The sequence below is a fragment of the Panthera leo genome, chromosome C2 (assembly GCF_018350215.1).
Source record: "Panthera leo isolate Ple1 chromosome C2, P.leo_Ple1_pat1.1, whole genome shotgun sequence".
In the NCBI taxonomy this organism is placed as follows: Eukaryota; Metazoa; Chordata; class Mammalia; order Carnivora; family Felidae; genus Panthera; species Panthera leo.
In genome coordinates, this window is record NC_056687.1 from 106496060 (window position 1) to 106521447 (window position 25388).

Here is a 25388-nt window from a genome sequence, read left to right on the forward strand (position 1 = left end):
AAACATTGTTGGGATAAGTGAAAACCCAAAAAATGGGAGTAATATACCATGTTTGTAGACTTGAAGACTCAATTTGTTGATTCTCCTGTTCTACTGGTTCAATTAACTCCCTATAAAAGTCCCAGCAGGACCTTGTGAAAAAATTGTCAGGCTGATGCTAAAATTCATATGGAAATACAAAAAATAATACCTGACTTCAAGACTTACTGTAAAATTCAGTAATCAAAATGGTGGAGTACTAGTATAAAAATAGATGAATGGAACCTAGAAGACATTCTAGAAATAGAATTCCTTTCATACAGTCGACTGGTGTGTTGACAAGGCACCAAGTTACCCTGCAGGAAAATGAAATTTTCTTAAAAATTATTTTAGATCTGGGAATGCAAGCTGATACAGCCACTCTGGAAAACAGTATGGAGGTTCCTCAAAAAACTAAAAATAGAACTACCCTACGATCCAGCAATTGCACTACTAGGTATTTATCCAAGGGATACAGGTGTGCTGTTTAGAAGGGACACATGCACCCCAATGTTTATAGCAACACTATCAACAATAGCCAAAGTATAGGGAAATAGCCCAAATGTCCATCGATGATGAATGAATAAAGAAGATGTGGTATATATATACAATGAAGTATTACTCAGCAATCAAAAAGAATGAAATCTTGCCATTTGCAACTATGTGGATGGAACTGGAGGGTATTATGCTAAGTGAAATTAGTCAGTCAGAGAAAGACAAAAATCATATGACTTCACTCATATGAGGACTTTAAGAGACAAAACAGATGAACATAAGGGAAGGGAAACAAAAATAATACAAAAACAGGGAGGCAGACAAAACATAAGAGACTCATAAATATGGAGGATAAACAGAGGGTTACGGGAGGGAGTGTGGGAGGGAGGATAGGCTAAATGGGTAAGGGGCACCAAGGAATCTACTCCTGAAATCATTGTTGCACTATATGCTAACTAATTTGGATGTAAATTTAAAAAAAAAAAAAAAATTAAAATTAAAAAATAAAAAATAAAAAACAACCCAGTGGATGTGTTGAATAAATAAATATATTAAAAAATGATGTTAGATCACCATATGGAAAAAGAGAAACCTTTACCCATATTTCATACCATACACAAAAAATAATTTGAGGATGACATCAACAAGATGGCAGAAGAGGAAATCCCACCCCCTGCTCACCCTGCAGACACAACATAAAAACAATGCACAGGTCAAAATAACTTTATGAGAACTCTAGAAACAAATAAAATTACAGTACCCCAGGTGAGTTCAAAGCCAAGAACAGCTACACTGAAATGGATAAGAAGAGCTATCACTGCATCCACAGCACCCCCTCCTCAAAGCCGGCACAACTCAGCTTGGCTTCTCACTTCTTCTTTGGAGGGTGTGAGGATAGGAAAAAGTGAAGCCTGCATCCAATAGTCCAGCTTTTCAGAAGGCTACCAAGGGAATGGTTTTGTCTTTCCTGATTCAGAACACTAACAGAACCAGCACAGCTCTTTTTTTTAATGTTTATTTATTTATTTTGAAAAAGACAGAGACAGCATGAGTGGGGGAGGGGCAGCAAGAGAAGGTGAGAGAGAATCCCAAGCAGGCTCTGCGCTGCTGGTGCTTGCAGGGCTCAAACCTAGGAAGCCATGAGATCATGACCTGAGCCGAAACCAAGAGTCAGACGCTTAACTGAGTCACCCAGGCATCCCAGAACCAGCCCAGTTTAGATGGGAGGCTGGGGGCTGCTGAAAGCAAAAGAGAGAGGCAGTGGCTTGCTGGGAAACCAGAGAACCTATGGTGCAGCAAACAATGCCCAACATGGCTCAGCACAACCAGAAAAGGGTGCCTACATTTGAAGTTTCTACCTCATGAAGGAGAACAGTGAAGCAAGTGTCCAGTGTTCCAGACTTTCAGAGACTTCTTGAAGAGAAAGATATACGTCTTGTCTGATTCAGAGTGCTAATGGGGAACCAGCATACACTCTGGATGCCTGGGGCGACTGACAAGGAGATCAAGGCTGCTTGTTGCTGTAGCACCAGAGAACCTGAACTGCCACAGACACACACCAGAGGGAGCAAGAGATTACAAACTCCTGGAAAAGAAGTCGGAAAAATTCAAAATGGGAAAATTACACGCACAACTCTAGAGAAGTTGCAACCACCAGAGAAAGGTTTCAAAAGCCCCCAGAATCTCTAGTCACACTGACTGGTGAAGGTATTCCCCTGTACAAAGCCAGTCCCTAAAGACCAAGAGAAATGGCTGACTTTTAAACATGTACAACTCAGCAAAATATTAAAAAGCATGAGAAAAAAGGAAACATGACCCAAAGTAACAAAATAAATTTCCAGAAACCAATCCACAAGAGAGATCTATGAATTATCTGAAAAAGAATGCAAAATAATTATCTTAAAGAAGTTCAATGATATACAAATAAGAGAACAATGAACAACAGATGTTTGACTAAACTAAATCAGAAAAACACATAAACAAAACAAGAATATTACCAAAGAGATAGAGACTATAAAAAAAGAACCAAACTGGGCACCTGGGTGGCTCAGTCAGTTAAGCGTCCGACTTCAGCTCAGGTCATGATTTCACAGTTTGTGGGTTGGAGCCCCGCATCGGGCTCTGTGCTGACAGCTCGGAGCCCGGAGCCTGGAGCCTGCTTTGGGTTCTGTGTCTCCCTCTCTCTCTGTCCCTCCCCCACTCGTGCTCTGTCTCTCTCTGTCTCTCAAAAATAAATAAAAATGTTAAAAAAAAAAAAAAAAACCAAGCAGAAACACTGAAACTGATGAATATAACTAAATTGAAAAATCCTTTAGAGGGGTTCAATAGCAGACATGATCTAACAAAAAGAATCAGTGAACTCAAAATCAGGTATTTTGAAATCACTGAGTTAGAGGAGCAAAACAAAAACACAATGGAGAAAGGGGAAAAAAAACATAAGGAAATTATGAGACAAAAACAAGTTGATCAATATATACATCATGTAAGATGCAGAATGAGAAGAGAAACAGAGGGACACAATGCTTGTTTAAAGAAATAATGGTCAGGGGCCTCTGGGTGGTTCAGTCGGTCAAGCATCCGACTGACTTCAGCTGCAGTCATGATCTCACACTTCGAAAGTTCGAGCCACGGGTCAGGCTTTGTGCTGGCAGCTCGGAGCCTGGAGCCTGCTTCAGATTCTGTGTCTCCCTTTCTGTCTGACCCTTCCATGCTCACACTCTGTCTCTGTTTCCCTCTCAAAAATAAATAAACATAAAAAAAAATTTTTTTTTTAAAAAGAAAGAAAGAATGGTCAAAAACTTCCAAAATATGAGGAAGGAAATAGACACAAAAATTCAAGATGCTCAAAAGACTCCAACTAGGAAGAACTCAAACAGGCCCACACCAAGACTCATTTTAAGTAAACTGTCAAAAGACAAATTATCTTGAAAGAAACAAAAGAAAAGTGATTCATAATTTACATAAAATTATTAGTGGATTCCTCAAAAGAAACCTCACAGGCCAGAGAAGAGTAGGATGAGTAGGATACATTCAAAAACCTTTTTAAAAAATTGCCAACCAAGAATACTAGAACCAGCAAAACAATCCTTCAAAAATAAAGATGAAATAGACGTTCCCAAATACATAAAAATTACTTCCTAAATAAATATAAATCTAGGGGTTCATTACCACTAGACCTGCAAGAGGAATAAAAACACTACACAACAACACAAAAGCATATGAAAATATAAAGTAAAAAAAAAGAAAATATAAAGCTCACTGATAAAGGTAAATATATAAACAAATACAGAATACTGTAAATTGTAATGATGATAGGTAAACCACCTTCAACTCCGGTACAGAATTTAAAAGACAACAGCATAAAAAACACCTATAAAATTAAAATGTTAAATTATCAGAAACCAAAATATTTCCTAAATACCAGTAATGAATAAGTGGAATTCAAAGAACAGTATTATTTACATTGGCATCCCCAAAAATGAAGTAGTTAGGTATAAATCTAACAAAATATATACAGTATCTATTGGAGGAAGTTATAAAACTCTAATAAACTAATAAAAGAACTAAATAAAAAAATATTCCATATTCTTGGATAGGAAGACTCAATATTGTCAAAATGACAGTTCTTCCTAACTTAAATCTCTAGATTCAATGCAATCCCAATTATAATCCCAGCACTTTATTTTGGAGACATCAACAAACTGATTCTAAAGTTTATAGAGGGGCACCTGAGTGGCTCAGTTGGTTAAGCGTTCAACTTCAGCTCAGGTCATGATCTCACAGTTCATGAGTTCGAGCCCCGCATCGGGCTCTGGGCTGAGAGCTCAGAGCCTGGAGCCCGCTTCAGAGTCTGTGTCTCCCTCTATCTGCCCCTCCGCTGCTTGCACTCTGTCTCTCACATTGTCTCAAAAATAAATAAACATTAAAAAAAATTTTTTTTAATAAATAAATAAGGTTTATATAGAGAGGCAAAAGACCTAGAATAGCCAACACAATATCAAAGAAGAATAAAGTTGGAGACCTGACATTACTTGACTTCAAGTCTTACTATATAAAGCTACAGTAATCAAGACAGTATAGTCTTTATACTATAGACAAATACATCAACAGAACAATAATAGACCCATATAAACAGTCAGTTGATCTTTGACAAAGGAACAAAAGCGATATAATGGAGCAAAGATACTCTTTTCAATAAATGATGCTGGACCAGCTGGACAGCCACATGCAAAAAGAAAAACAAACAAACAAACAAAACCTATGAACCTACACAATGACCCTATATCCTTCACAGTAACTTACTCAAAATGCATGTAACTGGAGGCAAGGGAAATAAAAGCAAAAATGAACTACTGAGACCTCATCAAGATAAAAAGCTTCTGCACAACAAAGGAAACAACCAACAAAACTAACAGGCAACTGATAGAATGGGAGAAGATATTTGCAAATGATGTATCAGATAAAGGGTTAGTATCCAAAATCCATAAAGAACTTACCAAATTCAACACCCAAAAAACATAAATAATCAAGTGAAGAAATGGGCAAAGGACATGAATAGACACTTTTCCAAAGAAGACATCCAGGTGGCTAACAGACACATGGAAAGATGCTCAACATCACTCATCATCAGGGAAATAAAAATCAAAACCACATTGAGATACCACCTCACACCAGTCAGAATGGCTAAAATGAACAACTCAGGCAACATCAGATGTTGACAAGGATGTGAAGAAAGAGGAACCCTTTTGCACTGCTGGTGGGAATGCAAACTGGTGCAGCCATTCTCAAAAACAGTATGGAAGTTCCTCAAAAATTTAAAAATAAAACTACCCTATGACTTAGTAATTGCACTATTAGGAATTTATCCATAGGATACAAACATGCTGACTCAAAGGGGCACTGTACCCCAATGTTTATAGCAGCACCATCCACAATAGCCAAACTATAGTAAGAGCCCGAATGTCCATCAACTGATGAATGGATTAAGAAGATGTGGTATATATATACAATGGAATACTACTTGGCAATCAAAAAGGATGAAATCTTGCCATTTGCAACAACATAGATGGAACTGGAGGGTATTAAGTTAAGCAAAATAAGTCAGTCAAAGAGAGATATCATATGATTTCACTCATATGTGGAATCTGAGAAACTTAACAAATGATCATAGGGGAAGGGAAGGAAAAATAAGAAAAACAGAGGGAGGCAAACTATAAGAGACTCTTAAATACAGAGAACAAACAGTGTTGATGGGGGTGGGTTAAATGCGTGATGGCCATTAAGGAGGACACTTACTGGGATGAGCAGGGGATGTTATACATAAGTGATGAATCACTGGGTTCTACTCCTGAAGCCAAGACAACTCTGTATGTTAACTAATGTGAGAATTAAAAAAAACAAAAACAAAAACAAAAACCTTAGTCAAAATGAATCCCAGACCTAACTAAGTATAAAATACAAAACTACATAATCTCCATAAACAGAAGAAAACCTAGATGACTTTGGATATGGCAGTGACTTTAGACATAACACCAAAGGCATGATCCATAAAAAAAAAAATAACTGATAAGCTAAATTTCATTAAAATTAAAAACTTTTGCTCTGCAAAAGAGTGTCAAGAGAATAACACAACAAGCCACAGAATGGAAGAAACTATTTACAAAAAGACACATCTGATAAAAGGGGTGTCATCTAAAATATACAAAGAACTCTTAAAATTCAACAATAAAAAAACACAGCCCTATTAAAATATGGGCCAAAGACCTTAAGAGACAACTCAACAAGAGGATATACAGATGGCAAATAAGCATATGAAAAGATCCTTCACGTCATATGTCATCGGGGAAATGCAAATTAAAGTAATAATGAACTACCACTGAAAACCTAGTAAAATGGCCAAAATCTGGAACACTAGTAAGACTAAATGCTGGGGAGGCTGTGGAGCAACAGGAACAGCCACTTTAGAAGAAACTCTGGCAGTTTCTTACAAAGCTAAACATATTCTTACCATATAATCCAGCAATCACACTCCCTGGTATTTATCCAAAAGAGCTATAAACTTATGTTCACATAAAAACCTGTACACATATATCTATAGCTGCTTTATTCATAAGTGCCAAAACCTGGAAGAAACCAAGATATGCTCAGTAGATAAAAAGATAAACTGTGGTATATCCAAACAATGGAATATTACATAACACTAAAAAGAAATGATCAGGCCATTAAAGGACATGGAGGAATCATAGCTGCATATTACTAACTGAAAGAAGCCAATCTGAAAAGGCTACATACTGTTTGATTCCAACTAGATGACATTCTGGAAAAGGTAAAATTATGATGACAGCAAAAAGATCAGTGGTTGCCAGAAGTGTCTGGGGATAGAAGGAGGGTGAATAGGCAGAGGAATTTTAGGGCAGTGAAATTACTCTGTAAGAAAGTATAATGATGGATATATGTCATTATGCATTTGTCTAAACCCATGAACATACAGCAAAAAGAGTGAACCCCAATGCAAATTATGGACTTTGGGTGATTATACTCTGTCAACATAGGTTCATCACTATAACACATGTACCACGCTGGTGTGGAGGGTGTTGATAATGCGGCAGGGTATGCATGTGTAGGGACAGAGGACACATGGGAAATATCTATACCTTCCTTTAAACTGTGCTATGAACCGAAAACTGCTCTAAAAATAAAAATTAATAAAATCTTAAAAAAATAAATAACTATAAAACTAGGTTAATAAATGCACAACAGGGGTGCCCGGGTGGCTCAGTTAGTTAAGCATCCAACTTTGGCTGAGGTCATGGTCTCACGGTTCATGGGTTCAAGCCATGAACTCTCTACTTCAGCACAGAGTCCACTTCAGATCCTCTGTCCCCCTATCTATCTGTCCCTCCTCTGCTTATTCTCTTTCTCAAAAATAAATTCAAAAACTTAGAAAAAAACAGATATACAATATATTAAGATGTAATCTGTGACATCAATAACAAAGACAGGGTAGGCAGATATAAAAGAGTTAGAGGTTCTGTATATAAAATTAAGTTGTTATCAGCTTAAAATAGATATTTCTAATTTTAACATTTTATGTAAGTTCCATGGTAACCACAAAAAAATACTTATAGAAAATATACAAAATAAAGTAAGGAATCAAAGCATGTTAATACAAGATATGGGGGCACCTGGGTGGCTCAGTTGGCTAAGCATCCGACTTCAGCTCAGGTCATGATCTCGCGGTTCACTAGTTCAAGTCCCTCACGGGGCTCTGTGCTGACAGCTCAGAGCCTGGAGCCTGCTTCCAATTCTGTGTCTCCCTCTCTCTCTGCCCCTTCCCTACTCACACACTCCCTTCCTCCCTCCCTCCCTCTCTCTCTCTGTCTCCCCAAAATAATAAACATTAAAAACATTTTTTTAATTTAAAAATAACAACACAACACAAAGGAAAGCACCAATAGAGGAAAGAGGGACAAAATATAGCTATAAGATAGACAGAAAGCTAAGAAAATGGCCAACAGTTTTTCTATATCAGTAATTACTTTAAATGTAAATGGCTTAAGCTCTTCAAAGGAAAGATACAGACTAGCTGAATGAAGTAAAAAAACCAAGATGCAATTATATGCTGTTTACAAAAACTCACCTTAGATGTAAAGACGAAAATCAGCTGAAAATGAAAGGCTGGAAAAAGATATTTCATCCAAATGGTAACCCAAAGAAAGTAGGGGTTGACATGCTTGTTTCAGACAAAATAGACTAAGTCAAAAACTGTCACAAATAGGAAAGGACATTATATAACAATAAGAGTCAATCCACCAAGAAGATATAACAATTGTGAATATATATGTACTTGATATCAGAGTACTCAAATATACAAGGCAAACATTGACAAAATAGAAGGAAAAAAAGAGAATAACACAAAAATAAAAAATTTCAATTCTCCACTTTCAATAATGGATAAAATAAGGAGACAGAAGATCTATAAAGAAATAGAGGACCTGAACAACATTACAGACCAACCAGATATAAGAGACATATAGGGCACACTCCACCCAATGGCAGCAGAATATACTTTCTTCTCAAATACACATGAAACATTCTCCAGGACAGATCACATGTTAGGCCACAAGACAAGTCGTAACGAATACAGTAAGACTGAAATCCATACAAAGTATCTTTTCTGACCAAGATGAATTAAACTAGAAATATACACAGCAGAAAAACTGGCAAATCCATAAATATGTGGAATTTAAATATGCGCTTGGAAAACCAAAGGGCCAAAGAAGAAATCACAAGGGAAATTCGAAAAATATCGAGACAAATGACAATGAAAACACAACATACCACAACTTGTGGTTATAAGAAAAGCAGTCCTAAGATGGTAGTTTATAGCAGAAAATGCCTACATTAAGAAAGAAAAAAAGATCTCCAACTAAGAATCTAACTTTACATCTCAAGGAATTAGAAAAGGAACAAACTACACTAAAACTTAGCAGAAGGAAGAGATTAATAAAGATTAGACTAGAAGTAATGAAATAAAGTACTGAAAAACAATATTAAAAGTCAATGAAACTAAGTCTCTTTCTTGAAAAGACCAACAAAATTGGCAAGCCCCTAACTAGATTAAGGAAAAAAAGAAGACTCAAATAATTAAAATCAGACAGGAAAAAGGAGAAATTACAACTGATGTCAAAGAAAAAAAAAGGATTATGAGACTACGATAAATAATTATACACCAACAAATTGGATAACAAACAAAATATGGATAAATTCTTACAAATACACAATCTATCAAGACTAAATTATGAAGAAATAGAAAATCTGAACAGATCTGTAGCAAGGGAAAGAGAATGAATCAGTAATCAAAAACCTCACAAAAAATAAAAGCCCAGGACCAGATGGCTTCACTGGAGAATTCTAGCAAACATTTAAATAAGAATTAATGCCAATCTCTCTGAAACTCTTCCAAAAAATTAAAGAGGAGGGAATACTTCCAAATTCATTTTATGAGCCAGCATTATTACCCTGATACCAAAGCCAGACAAAGATAATACAAGAAAACTACAGACTAATATCTATATTGAATATTGATGCAAAAAAACAAAGTACTAACAAATCAAATTCAACAGCATATTAAAACAATTATACAGGGGTGTCTGGGTGGCTCAGTTGGTTAAGCATCTGACTTTGGCTCAAGTCATGATCTCACGGCTCACGAGTTCGAGCCCTGCATCGGGCTCTGTGCTGACAGCTCAGAGCCTGGAGCCTGCTTCGGATTCTATCTCCCTCTCTCTCTGCCCCTCCCCTGCTCACGCTGTGTGTGTCTGTGTGTGTGTGTGTGTGTGTGTGTGTGTATGTGTGTCTGTTACTCTCTCTCCCCCCCTCCCCCCTCTCAAAAATAAATAAACATTTAAAAAAAATTTTTTTAAACAATTATAGAGCATAAACAAGTGGGTTTTGTCCCTTGAATACAAGGATCATTAAATATACAAAAACCAAGTGTAACACACCACATGAAAAAAATGAAGAACAAAAATCACATGGTGATCTCAATTGATGTACAAAATTTTCTGACATGATTAAACATCTTTTCATGAAAATCACTCAACAAATTAAGGGAAAGTACCTCAATATAATAAAGTTCATATACAGAAGGACCAGTGTTAACATCATACTCAATAGTAAAAACCTGGAAGTTTCTCCTCAAAGATCAGTAGCAAGGCAAAGATGCCCACATTCCCCACTTCTATGCAACATAGTACTGGAATTCCTAGACAGAACAATTAGGCAATAGAAAAAAATAAAAAGTCATCCAAATTGGAAAGGAAAAAGTAAAATCATGACTTTCACATGGCATAATGACACAGTCTTAAATGTAGAAAAGCCTAAGATTACACACATACACACACACACACACACACACACACACTGTAAGAATAAATAAGTTCAATAAAGCTGCAAGATACAGAATCAACAGTCAAAAATCAGTTGTCTCTTTACACTAACAGTGAGCAAAATGAAAAGAAAATTAACAATCTCACTTATGTTAGCATTAAAAAGAATAAAACTTAGGAATAAACTTTAACCAAGGAGGCAAAAATCTTGTACACACACACTCAACAGCAAAATAGTGCTAAAAAAAATTAAAGATGACACCATAGAAAAATATCCCACGTTCATGGCATGGGGAGACATAATATTATTAAAATGTCATTACTAACAAGCTGTCAAAAGATGCAACACAAACACTATCAAAATCCCAAAGTCCTTTTTCACAGAAACAGGAAAATTCTAAAATTGATTTTGACCGTCAAAGGACCCCAAACACCAAAACAATCTAGCAAAAGAACAAAGCTGAAGGCCTCACAAATGTGTTTGTGATTTCAAAAATATATTACAAAGCTACAGTAATCAAAGCAATATGGTATTGGCATACAGACTAACATAAAATAATGGAAAAGAATGGAGAGTAGAAATAAACCCCTGTGTATACAGCCAAATGACTTTCACAATGTTAACAAGACAACACAATGGGAAAATGATAGTCTATTCAATAAATGTTGGGAAAACCATATCCACATACAAAATAATGAAGATGGACACTATCTTACACCATATGTAAAAATTAACTCAGGCGCCTGGGTGGCCGCAGTCGGTTAAGCGTCCGACTTCAGCCAGGTCACGATCTCGCGGTCTGTGAGTTCGAGCCCCGCGTCAGGCTCTGGGCTGATGGCTCGGAGCCTGGAGCCTGTTTCCGATTCTGTGTCTCCCTCTCTCTCTGCCCCTCCCCCGTTCATGCTCTGTCTCTCTCTGTCCCAAAAATAAAAAAAAATAAAAAAATAAAAAAAATTAAAAACGTTGAAAAAAAAAATTAACTCAAAATGCGAAGAGAGAAAAAGGGACAAGAAATTTACTTGAAAAGATAAATAAGAGCTGACAATTGCCATAATCTGGGAAAGGGAATGGACATTAAGATCAAGGAAACACAGAGAGCTTCCAACAAAATTAACACAAGGAGGTCTGCACAAGACACATAATAATTAAAATGGCACAAAGTGGTGGGGCATCTGGGTGGTTCAGTTGGTTAAGCGTCCGACTTCGGCTCAGGTGATGATCTCATGGTTTGTGAGTTCGAGCCCTGCATTGGGCTCTGGGCTGACCCCCAGAGCCTGGAGCCTGCTTCGGATTCTGTCTCCTTCTCTCTCTGCCCCTCCCCACTTGTGCTCTGTCTCTCTCTGTCTCTCAAAAATAAATAAATGTAAAATAAATAAATAAATAAAATAAAAAGTTTAAAATGGCACAAAGTGGTGATAAATGGAGAACTGTAAAAGCAGCAAGAGGAAAGAAAACAGTTACGTACAAGGAAACCCCCCCTAAGGCTATCAACTGATTTTTCAGCAGGAACATTGCAGGCCAGAAAGGAATGACATGATATATTGAAAGGGCTGAAAGAAAAAAACCTGAAACCAAGAATACTCTACCTGACAAGATTATCATCAGAATAAAAGCAGAGATAATGAATTTCCCAACAAACAAAAGTCAAAGTTCATTACCACTAAACCAGCCTTACAAGAAACATTAAAGGGAATTCTTTTTTTGTTTTTAATGTTTATTTATTCTTGAGAGAGAGACAGACAGAGCGCAAGCAGGGGAGCAGCAGACAGAAGGAGACACAGAATCTGAAGCAAGCTCCAGGCTCTGAGCTGTTAGCACAGAGCCTGACGCAGAGCCTGAACTCACAAACCAAACCGCAAAATCATGACCTGAGCTGAAGTCAGACACTTAACCAACTGAGCCACCCAGGTGCCCTATAAAGGAAATTCTTGAGTGTAAAGAAAGAACCATCTTCAGAATTAAGAAAATGAAGAAAAGAAAAAATTTTACAGGTAAATACAAACATATGATAACAGCAGATTAATCACTTATAAAATCAGTATGGAGGTTAAAGCACAAAAACAATAAAATCAATTACATCTGTAAAAATCAGTCAAGGAATTGACAAGATAAAAAGATGCACAGGATGAGATCATATACGTAAAACATGGGGAATAAAAATGCTTTTAGAATGGGTTAAAACTTGTGACCATCAATAAAGACTGATATATGCATATATGAACCTCATGATGACCACAAATCAAACACCTATGATACACAAAAAATATAGAGAAAGGAGTCCAGGCATAACCTAAAGAAAGTCATCAAACTACAAAAAATAAAAAAGCAAGAGAAGGAGAAAGGAACAGAGAGGAACTACAAAAACAACCATAAAACATGTAACAAAATAGCAATAAGTACATACCTATCAATAATTACTTTAAATGTAAATGGACTAAATGCTCCAATTAAAAGACACAGGGTGACAGAATGAATAAAACAGTAAGACCAATCAACATGCTGCCTACAAGAGACTCACTTCAGAACTAAAGATACATGCAGATTGAAGATAAAGGGATAGAAAAACATTTACCATACAAATGGAAGCAAAAACAAAGCTGGAGTAACAGTACTAATTTCAGACAAATTAGACTTTAAAACAAATAACGTAGCAAAAGACACAGTAGGACACTGCACAATGATAAAGGGAACAATCCAAGAGGACATAACAATTGTAAATATTTCTGTACCCAACATGAAAGCACCTAAATATATAAAGCAACTATTAACATATAAGGGAAGAAATTGACAGTAATGTAATAACTGTGGGGGAGTTTAACACCTACTTACATCAATGGATAGATCTTCCAGACAGACAATCAACAAGAAAACAGTGGCTATGAATGACACATCAGACCAGATGGACCTAACGTATAACACTCCATCCAAAAACAGTAGAAAACACATTCTTTTCAAGTACACAATGGAACATTCTACAGAACAGATCACATTTTAGGTCACAAAACAAGTCTGAATAAATTCAAAAAGACTGTAATCATATCATGCCTCTTTACAAACCACAACATCATGAAACTGGAAATCAATCACAAGTGAAAATCTGGAAAGAACACAAATAGATGGAAGTTAAAAAACATGCTATTAAACAATGAATGGGTCAACCAAGAAATCAAAGAGGAAATAAAAAATACATAGAGACAAATTAAAATAAAAACGCAACAGTTGAAAATCTTTGGGATACAGCAAAAGCTGTTCTAAGAGAGAAGATTATAGCAATACAGGCCTACATCAAGAAGCAAGAAAAATCTGAAATAAACCACCCAACCTTACACCTAAAGGAGCTAACAAACAAAAAAGTAAAGACCAAGGTCAGTAGAAGGACAGAATAAAGATTAAAGCAGAAATAAATTAGAGACTAAAATAATTAAGAGCTCAACAAAACAAGGTGATAAGATAAAATTGATAAACCTTTAGCTAGACTCAATCAACAACAAAAAAGAGGGAAATCAAATATATATCAGAAATGAAGAAGTAGAAACAAGAACCAAGACCTCAGAAATAAAAGGGTTATAAGGGAATACTATGGAAAAAGTATACACCAACAAAACGGACAACCTAGAAGAAATGGATAAATTCCTAGAAGCATATAACTTTCCAACACTGAATCAGGAAGAAATAAAAAATTTCAACAGACTGAAAACTGGCAACGAAATTAAAAAAAAAAAAAACAAGCAAAACATTCCCAACAAATAAAAGTCCAGGACAAGATGGCTTCAGAGGTGAATTCTACCAAACATTTAAGGAACAGTTAATACTTACTCTTCTCAAACCACTCCAGAAAAAGAAGAGGAAGGAAAACCTCCAAATTCCTTCTATGAGTCCAACATTACCCTGATACCAAAACCAGATAAAGACACCAAAAAAAAAAAAAAAAAAAGAAGGGGAACTACAGGCAAATATCTGTCATGAACACAGATGAAAAAATCCTCAACAAAATACTAGCAAACCAAATCCAACAATACATGCAAAAATCATGCACCATTATCAAGTGAGATTTATTCCCGGGATGCAAGCGTAGTTCAATATTCACAAATCAATCAATGTGATACACACATTATCAAGAAAAAGAATAAAAACCATATGATCATCACAACAGCTGCAGAAAAAGCATCTGACAAAGTACAACATCCATTCGTGATAAAAACCCTCAACAAAACAGGTTTAGAGAGAATGTACCTCAACATAAGAAAGGCCATATAGGAAAAAACCACAGCTAACATCATACTGAGTGGTGAAAAACTGAGAGCTTGTCCCCTAATATTAGGAACAAGACAAGTATGTCCACTCTTAACACTTTTATTCAATATAGTAGTGGAAGTACCAGCCATGGCAATCAAAAAAAGAAATAAAAGGCATCCAAATTGGTAAGGAAGAAGTAAAACTGCCACACTATTTGCAGAGGATGATATTAGATATAAAAAACCCTAAAGACTCCACCCCAAAACTACCAGAACTAATGTGAATTTAGTAAAAGCCTCAGGATGCAAATTTAATATATAGAAATCTGTTGCATTTCTATACGCTAATCATGAAGTAGCAGAAAGAAATTAAGAAAACAATCCCATCTGCAGTTGCACCAAAAAGTGTAAAATACTGGGGCGCCTGGGTGGCTCAGTCGGTTAAGCGGCCGACTTCGGCTCAGGTCATGATCTCATAGTCCATGAGTTTGAGCCCCGCATCGGGCTCTGTGCTGACAGCTCAGAGCCTGGAGCCTGTTTCAGATTCTGTGTCTCCTTCTCTCTGACCCTCCCCCGTTCATGCTCTGTGTCTCTCTGTCTCAAAAAAGAAATAAACGTTAAAAAAAATTAAAAAAAAAAAAAAAAAGTATAAAATACCTAGGAATAGACTTAACTAAAGAGAAAGACCTGTACTCTGAAAACTATAAAACACTGATGAAAGACACTGAAGATGACACAAATGAATGGAAAGACATTTCATGCTCATGGACTGGAAGAACAAATATTGTTAAAATGTCCATACTACCCAAAACAATCAACTGATTTAATGCAATCCCTATCAAAATACCAACAACAGGGGCACCTCAGTGACTCAGTAGGTTAAGCAGCTGCCTTCAGCTCAGGTCATGATCTCGCGGTTCATGGGTTTGAGCCCTACATTGGGCTCTCTGCTGTCTGTGTGGAGCCCGCTTTGAATCCTCTGTCTCCCTTTCTCTCTGCCCCTCCCCGACTTGTTCTCTGTCTCTCTCTCTTTCAAAAATAAATAAATAAAACTTTATTTAAAAAAACATTTTTCATAGAACTAGAACAAACAATCCTAAAATTTTCAAGGAACCACAAAAGACCCCAAAAAGTCAAAGCAATCTTGAGGAAAAAAAAAAAAAAAAAAGCTGGAGGTATCATAATTCCTGATTTCAAAATACACTACAAAACTATAGTAATCAAAACAGTACTAGCACAAAATCAGACACAAAGACCAGCGGAACAGAATAGAGAGCCCAGAAATAAACCCATGTTTATATGGTTTAAGCTAGGAAAAGGGAGGCAAGAATATACAATGAGAAAAAAGTCTTTTCAACAATTGGTGCTGGGAAAACTGGATAGCTACAGGCAAAGGAATGAAACTGGACCACTTTCTTACACTATGTACAAAAATAAAAAATAAACTCAAAATGTATTAAAAACCTAAATGTGAGACCTGAAACCATAAAACTCCTACAAGAAAACACAGGCAATAATCTGACATCAGCCTTAGCAATATTTTTCTAGATATGTCTCTTCAGGCAAGGGAAACAAAAGCAAAAATAAACTTTTGGGACTACACCAAAATACAAAGCTTTTGCACTGTGAAGGAAACCATCAACAAACAGAAACCTACTGAATGAGAGAAGATATTTGCAAATAATATATTTGGTAAGAGGTAATATTCAAAATCTACAAAGAACTTTTATAACAACACCAAAAAAAACCCCACAAATAATCCAATTAAAAAATGGGCAGAAGACTCAAATAGATCGTTTTCTAAAAATGAAGATATACAGATGGCCAACAGACACATGAAAAGATGCTCAAAATCACTAATCATTAGAGAAATGCAAATCAAAACCACATTAAGATATCACTTCACACCTGGTCAGAATGGCCAGAATCAAAAAGACAAGAAATAAGTGTTGGCAAGGATGCAGAGAAAAGGAAGCCCTCATGCACTGTGGCTGGGAATGCAAACTAGTGCAGTCACTGTGGAAAACTGTATGCTATTGCCTCAAAAAATTAAAAATAAAAATACTATGCATATGTAGATTTATACACATATATACATACATACATACACACAATAGAGTATTGCTCAGCCATAAAAAAAGAATGAGATCTTGCCATTTGCAAGACGTAGATAGTATTATGCTAAGTGAAATAAGTCAAAGACAAATACCATATGAGGACAAGTGGGAGATACAGGTGGAATGAATATTTCACAGGGATGAGAGGTACAGCATAGGGAACACAGTGAACAGTACTGTAATAGCACTGTATAGTGACAAATGAAAGATAACATTTGTGGTGAACTTAGCAGAACACACAACTTGTCAAATCACTATGTTGTACACTTAACACTAATGTAACATGGTGTGTAAAAACACACACACACTGCTTTGTAAAGGAAAAGGCACAATAAATGCTGAGGTAATAAAAAAAAAGAAGAAGAAGAAATGGGCAAGATTTATCTGACAAAAACTTTAAAACACTCCTGAATTATAAAAAACCTGCCTACAACAAATGAAAAACCATCCCTTTCCTCTTAGAACAACTCAACATGATAAAGATGTCAGGTCTCCATAATTCATAAGTTTAATAAAATCTCAATAAAGACACCAAAAGCTTTTTTAATGGACCTAAATGAGTTAATTTCAAAGTTTGTGTGAAAAAAATAGGCAGTTCACATGAAAGTAATAGCCAGGAGAACACCGAAAATGAAAAGTTAAAAGTCAAAGGAGGACTTAGCCCTATCCAACATTAAAGTATACTATACAGTTTCTATACTTAGCAGTGTGGTACCAGTGCATAAATGAACAAGCAGGCTGCTGGAATATGCATAAAGTCAAAGAAAAAAAAAAAGACGTAAGTAGTAATGAAATTGAGTACATCAATAAAAGGGGTATCACAAATCACTGGGGCAAAGATGGACCTTTTAATAAATGGTGATGTGACAACAGCCAACTGAAAAAAGAAAACAATAGATCCTGGGGATGCAAGCTGGTGCAGCCACTCTGGAAAACAGTATGGAGGTTCCTCAAAAAACTAAAAATAGAACTACCCTACGACCCAGCAATGGCACTACTAGGCATTTATCCAAGGGATACAGGTGTGCTGTTTCAAAGGGACACATGCACTGCCATGTTTATAGCAGCTCTATCAACAATAGCCAAAGTATATGGAAAGAGCCCAAATGTCCATCAATGGATGAGTGGCTAAAGAAGATGTGGTGTATGTATACAATGGAGTACTACTCGGCAATCAAAAAGAATGAAATGTTGTCATTTGCAACTACATGGATGGAACTGGAGGGTATCATGCTAAGTGAAATTAGTCAGAGAAAGACAAAAATCATATGATTTCATTCACATGAGGAGTTTAAGAGACAAAACAGGTGAACATAAGGGAAGAGAAACAAAAATAATATAAGAACAGGGAAGGGGACAAAACATAAGAGAGTCATAAACATGGAGAACAAACTGAGGGTTATGGGAGGGGTTGTCGGAGGGGGGATGGGCTAAATGGGTAAGGGGCACTAAGGAATCTACTCCTGAAATCATTGTTGCACTATATGCAAACTAATTTGGATGTAAATTAAAAAAATAATAATAATAAAACAAATTAAAATTAAAATAAATAAATAAAAACAATAGATCCATACCTCATATCATTGACAAGAACAAATCCAAATATATAAAAGACATAAATGTAAAAAATGAAGTAAACAAGACACATCAGTGAACTCCTATCTGGGTATAAGGAATGAATTTCTCTATATTCTGAAGGTAAGGAAAGATGCATTGAGAGAAGAGTGATAAATCTGACCACATAAAAACGCTTCAGCATGGCCAAGAAGTAGCATGAACAAAATCAAAAGACAACTGAAAGACTAAGAGAAAATATTTGCCATATGTATTACAGCTAAAGGGTTGATTATCTAGTAACTCTTTAAAATTAAAGGAAAAAAATATCAAAAACCCAAAAGACATGAAGAGAAAATTTGCACACAAAAAAGACAGAAAAATGGCCCTCAAACATAAAAAAAGATGTTCAACACTTATGATAAAAAGAAATGAAAACCAAAACTACATTACAATACCATTTTTCATTTATCACACTGGCAAATATTTAAATATGCCAACATATTCTATTGATGAGGCTGTTGGGAAACAGGACTCTTACATACTACTGACAGTTTTATTTATTTACTTTATGACAGAGAGAGACAGAGAAACCCAAGCAGCCTTCTCACTGTCAGCCCAGAGCCCAACGCATGGCTTAAACCCATGAACCACCCACAAACCGCAAGATTATGACCTGAGCCAAAATCAGACACTTAACTGACTGAGCCACCCAGGCACCCCAGGATTTTAGCAATTTCTATCAAAACTACAAACTTATTTACCTTTTCATCTGGCAATCCGATTTGTAGGAGTTTTCCCTAAAAATATACCTCCAACAATATAAAAATTCTCATGTACAAGGTTATCTATGGCAGCTTTTTAGTAACTGCAAAATATAGGAAGTATCCTTAATGTCCATATGTAGAAGATAGGCTAAACAAATTATGATAGAGCCACACAATGAGCAACTAAGCAGCCATGAAAAAATGAGTAAGATTACTATTAAGTGACATGGAGTGCTTTCCAAGATATACTAGTAAACAAAAAGACCAAAGTACAAAAGAATATCTATAGTATACCATGGATATACTACCACTTTGTTTAAAAACAAACAGAGGAGTGGTGCCTGGATAGCTCAGTCAGTTAAGCACCCAACTCTTGGTTTCAGTTCAGGTCATGATTCAAGGGTCGTGGAATTGAGCCCGGCATTGGGCTCCACACCGACCATGGAACCTGCTTAAGATTCTCTCTTCCTCTCCCTCTGCCCCTTCCCTGTCTCAGGCATGCGATTTACACACATGCACACACACACACTCTTGCTCTCTTTAAAAAAAAAAAAAAAAAAGTAAAACCTAAAATACAAATAGAATTAGTTACCTATGGAGTGGTTAGAAACAAGATACAAGGGAGAAAGGGGAGTGGTATTTCTCTGCATATGCCTTTTTAGTATAGTACTATCTGTTAGAACCATATTAATATTTCACGTACTAAAAGAAAGGGAGAGACAAATAAAATTTTAAAATGTAGCAGGATAAAAAAAACTTGAAATATAAACAAAAACAAACAAATCTACCTCTTTGAAGAAACTAACCATAATGAAGTGGGGAAGAGAACTATATACCCCCACAGTAAAGATAAAAAGTAGCACAAAAAATATTAACCCTAGTTTGTAAGTTTGTTTTTTTACAGTGGTATGTATCAGCAATTCTAAAAGTACTTTCTGTGTATTCTGGAATGAGGAAATAAATAAACATACAGTGAATAACAGGAGCAGATCCCTCACTGTCGCAAAAGGAAGTGAAATATGTCACAACTTGAGTATTTTGAGAACATAAAAATTATATCAAAAAGCTGGGGTGCCTGGGTAGCTCAGTCAGTTAAGCGTCTGACTTCGGCTCAGGTCATGATCTCAGTTTGTGAGTTTGAGCCCTCATAGGGCTTGCTGTTGTCAGTGCAGAACTTGCTTCAAATCCTCTGCCCACACCCCAACTCTCACATACTTTCTCTCTCAAAAATAAACAAACATTAAAAACAATTATATTAAAAAGCATAATCACCTAATTACTCTGTAACTCATCCATGGAAACCACAACAAACTTCACACATTTGACTTCCCCCTGCCATCCCTCAGAACATGCTTCATCTTTCAATTACTTTTTACATGTGTAACAAGTTTTCTGGAAGTATCTGACTTACCATGACTGAAATCATTCATTTCTATTAAAAAGCACAGAGACCATTAACAACACATCTTTGCTTTAGAATTCTATTTTTTTTCTTTGAAAAACTGACTACTTTCATCTTTTGTTTAAAATATAGCCTTGATTACCCATGCTGTTCAAGGAATGAGTTGTTCAATTTTCTTGTTAAACCAAGATTAAACTCATTTAGTTCAAATATTTTGAAAAATTCTTAAAATATATTCTTAAAATAGTATGTGCATAGGACATAGATAATGTACTTTCTCAAAATTTAAGACTTTTCAGTGACTCCACAGATTATTTAGTTATTATAGTTAAATGCCAAAGTGTCAATCCAAGAGGCTGAAAAGTTGTTCTGAATAAACCTCTGAACTTGTTTTCTGATATACAAAATAAAGGTATTACGACGCATGATACCCTGATTGAGTTACAAAACTCAAATTTCTAAATGCATATGTGCTAGTTTGTGGTTGACTAGACATCACTGCTATTGTTTTTAAAGTCTTCCTTGCATTGCAAAGGAAATTACAGACCCCCCTTTGGAGATAGGTGTAGGTAGATAATTGGACAGAAAAACACCTTACAGGTGAATGGTTTCTTGACAGCCACCCACTTTGGTGCTACCAACTGAGAGAGTACTTAAAATGTCCAGTGACTTCTGAGCAAACAACCAGCTGCCATGCTTCAAGCTAAAATAATCAGTGACAGTTCTCCCTAATTCCCTGAATCCTTCCAAAGGTTACAAAAGTTTCTTATGTTAAAACCCTAATGCTTGAAATCAAACTCTAAATGACTGATGCACGTGAAAATATATGGAAGTATATGTGAAAATATAAACTAAAAAAGACCATAGAAAACATGAATTATTATTTTTGTTCCCAATGATGGGAAATTTCAATTGAAGCTGTTTTCTGGTAATCAGAATCTTTAGACAAATCAATACATCCAAAAAAACAGCTTTCCTTCTCCAAATCAATAAAACAATAAAACTTTTTCTTGCTACAAAACCCAGCTCTCTACCTAACTTCATTTCCCCATTTAATCATTCATTCAAATCAAGACATGTTTACCAAGCAAGGCATTTTGCTAGGTAATAAGAGGGTGCCACTGCAAGAGTTTACAATATGTGAGAATAACAAAAACATAATATTCAAAATAGAATTGTTACAAATCAGGAGCCACAGGTGATGGTGGGTCAAGAAAGGAGGGATTAAATTTAACTTGGGAGTGAAAAGGTAAAAAAATCAAAAAAGGACTGAGAAATAATTAAAGGTTAAATAGAACCAAGCATTAAAGGATAGAAAGATTTCTCAAAATAAAGATATGCAAGAAAGCCGAAGAGCATACTCAAAGAAACAAAGCTAGCAACTCAGGGACATGTATGAAAAAAAAGGTATGTAACACAAAGTGGCTTATCCATAGAGTATAACAGAGGAGAAGAGGCTGAGGCCAAATAACACAAGGCCAGAAAGCTAAATATTTGAACTTTACTGCTATTAACCAACTTCAGATTCATACAACTTACAAAATTTCATGCCTAGGTAACAAAACCAGGCTGTTAATATATCCCTAAAACTAGAGCCTAATACTAGTATGAAGAACTAAGCAGAGAAAAGAAAATGATCTGCCTAAAATGCTGTTTTTATCCTAACATTCTTCTGCTCAAAAACCCTCAATAATTTCTGAATGCCTATTTTTATCAAGTCTGTCAATACCATAGTCCCCATCCTACTTAACCAAATTTTCTACCATTGCCCAAATGTACAACTGTCTCCAGACAGGCTATTCTCTGTATTATTGGCCCTTGAGCACAGCCAGAAAACACAGGTGGAATATTAGACTGTGTATTAATGTATTAGTCTAGCTGTGTATTAGTCTGTTCCAACTGCTATAACAAACTAATGTCCAGCAGACTGGACAGCTTAAACAACAGAAATTTATTTCTCACAGTTCTGGAGGCTATTATAATTCTAAAATGAAGATGCCAGCTAATTTGGTTACTGGTAAGGGCTGTCTTCCTGGCTTACAAATATCCACCTTTTCACTGTGTCTTCACGTGGCCTTTCCTCTGAGTGCATACTCAGAGAAAGAAAAAGATCTCTCTCTTCCTCTTCTTTTAAGGCCATGTGAAGATACATGTATCCCTACAGGATTAAGCTCTACCCCATGACCTCATTTAACCTTAATTACCTCCATAAAGACCCTTTCTTCAAATATAGCTATGTTGAGGGTTAGGGCATCAATATACGAATTTACGGGAGACACAAACTCATTCTATAACACACTGAGGCAAGATCTTGAAAAATTCTAGCTTCTTCTCTTACATTCTTCAAAAATGTCCTCCATCGTGTGAAAAAGCCCTGTCCTGCCTACTAGAGAATGAGAAGCCAGTGAGGATGAGTGACCCCAGGTGAAATTAGCAGAACCGTCAGCTGAGCTCAGTCAAAATCATAAAATCATGAAAACATAAATGACTGTTGCTTTAGATCACTAAATTTGGAAACAGTCTGTTACAAATAGCTTTGTAACAGCGATAAATATCTACTACAGCATACCTTCTTGTTCTGCTTTTTGACCTAGATCTCTGAACTCTATAGGATTTCCCTCGACCCCTTGAACGACTTCGACTTCGTTTTCTTCGAGAGCCATACGAAGAGCTACTGCTTGATCGATGCCTGCGTCTGAAATAAAATATAATCAAGTGTCATTGCTATAAAAAAAATTTTACAGGCATTAGACAGAAATCTTCTAGATTCTAAAGAATCGTCTCATTTTTACTACTTCTCACTCTTTCCTAGAAGCAAATAGAGATAAAATGTTATTCTTCTTTAACAGTCAGATGACTGATGCATAGTTTAGTGATTGGATCCAGCTACTAATTAACACGTTAGGGGTCCTCAGCAGTATACAATCCTTCCAAATATTATCAGACGATATTTCATGAGAACTACACCAGTTTATATCTACATGTCTACAAAGAACAGACAAAGGACAGACACTAGACCCATGGATTGGGCCTGGCAAAAAGGAAAACCTTTGGGAGAATAAGGGGTTGGGCCAAATGGGTGAAAGGGAAAGGGAGATACAGGCTTCCAGTCATGAAACGAGTAAGGCACAGGAATAAAAAGCAGAGCATAAGGAATATAGTCAATGATATTACAATAGCAAGGTAATGGAACAGAGGGTAGCTATACTTGTGGTGAACACAGAATAATGCACAAACCTATCAAGTCACAAAATTGTACACCTGAAACTAATGTAGCATACTCAAAATAAAAACTAAAAAAAATTTTAAAAAACTTTTGGGTTGGCACTTAACCCTCATAAATATATAACTTCTAAAAGAAAAGATGTTTTACCCAAAAAAATTGAAAGTTTTTTTGACCCAAAAAAACATATGAATACTAAAGAATGCTACTCTCATTACTAAATAAGTAAAAATTATAAAAATTACCTTCTATCATATGAATGAGAGCGAGGCTGAAGATCTCTGGACCAAGATCTTGACTTTGACCTTGATTTCCTTCCACCTTTCTTTCGGCTATATGTTCTACTATCTGAAGAACTACTTGAAGATGACCGTCTACGGTGTTTCTTTTTTCTCTTGCTTCTGCTTTCTTCTTCAGTATCTGATGACCGGCGTCCCATTTCTGTAAGTGTAAATTCAAAGAAAATTTTTTCTAGCATAATGGCACAATGGATGAAATTTAACATAATAATATTTGTAGAACTTTGTAATAATTTAAAAAGTCTTAAAGTAAAATTTTAAATGTACCTGGCACTTTGACAAGACATGAGAAGTAGCTCTAGTATAGTCTTCAAGAATTATCAATTGTTTTTACAATTTATGAACAATTTAAATTTGTCCATAATTTTTTCAAAACTCTCTCTAAAGAGTCAATTCTGAGAACGGGATACGAATATAAATTATTATAAATTTTCTTATATTTTAAGTTGCACTTATCAATTATACGCTATCTGAGTTAGGGACAACCATTAATCCTTGCACATTCCCTAAAGATAAAAAATATTTTACTACCTTTTATAGTTACATTTTCCTAACTAAAAATACTAAATTTTTAAATGGATAAAACCTCATTAGTTATCAACAAAGTACAAACTGAAACAATGCAAAGTACTAACGTTGATGAGGTTATTGTTAAGTCAGTCAACTCTGCATACTGCTAATTCCTATATAAAGTGATGGTATAAATCCTTCTAGAATGCAATTAAGCAGTAAAAAAAAAAAAAAAAAAAAAAGAGTCATTAAAATGTTGATTTTTTTTTTGACAAAGCAATCCTACTTCTAAGAATATATCTGCAAAGTTTTTCTTAAAAGGAAGATATATTCATGAAGATATTCATTATAGCATTATTAAAACCATATCTCCAGAGACTATACTTTAACAAAATATGTACATATGAGTAAGAGCAAAAATGAAAATAATTGATAATATTTAAGCGATGAAACTGGGTAACTGTTTTTATTTTACACTATTTTCTATATGGCTATAGTAATGTTTGTATATTTAGTAAGCAAAAGAGAAAAAATACAGAAATACAACTTTTTTATTCTTAAGAATTAACTTAGTTGAGGGGCGCCTGGGTAGCTCAGTCGGTTGGGCATTCGACTTCTGGCCCAGGTCACGATCCCACACTTTGCAGGTTGAAGCTCCACATCCAGCTCTGTGCTCACAGCTCAGAGCCTGGAGCCTGCTTCAGATTCTGTGTCTCCCTCTCTCTGCCCCTCCCTTGCTTGCACTCTGTCTCTCTGTCTCCCAAAAATAAATAAATATTTTTTTAAAAATTAAAAAATAAAAAAACAATTAACTTAGTTGAGGGGCACCTGGGTGGCTCAGTCAGTTAAGGGTCCGACTTTGGCTCAGGTCATGATC

At 35.7% G+C, this 25388-nt stretch overlaps 1 protein-coding gene across 1 annotated transcript in view; it reads right to left on the bottom strand.

Moving 5' to 3' along the window:
* Positions 1 to 25388, bottom strand: part of RSRC1 (arginine and serine rich coiled-coil 1) — a 249432-nt gene that overhangs the window by 215402 nt on the left and 8642 nt on the right. Inside the window, exons 2-3 of the mRNA XM_042903182.1 lie at positions 23948 to 24143; positions 23049 to 23174 (exon numbers count right to left, since the gene is read on the bottom strand). Coding sequence (XP_042759116.1) covers positions 23049 to 23174; positions 23948 to 24141 — 320 coding nt within the window. The 5' untranslated portion in view covers positions 24142 to 24143. The remainder of the gene's footprint in view (positions 1 to 23048; positions 23175 to 23947; positions 24144 to 25388) is intronic.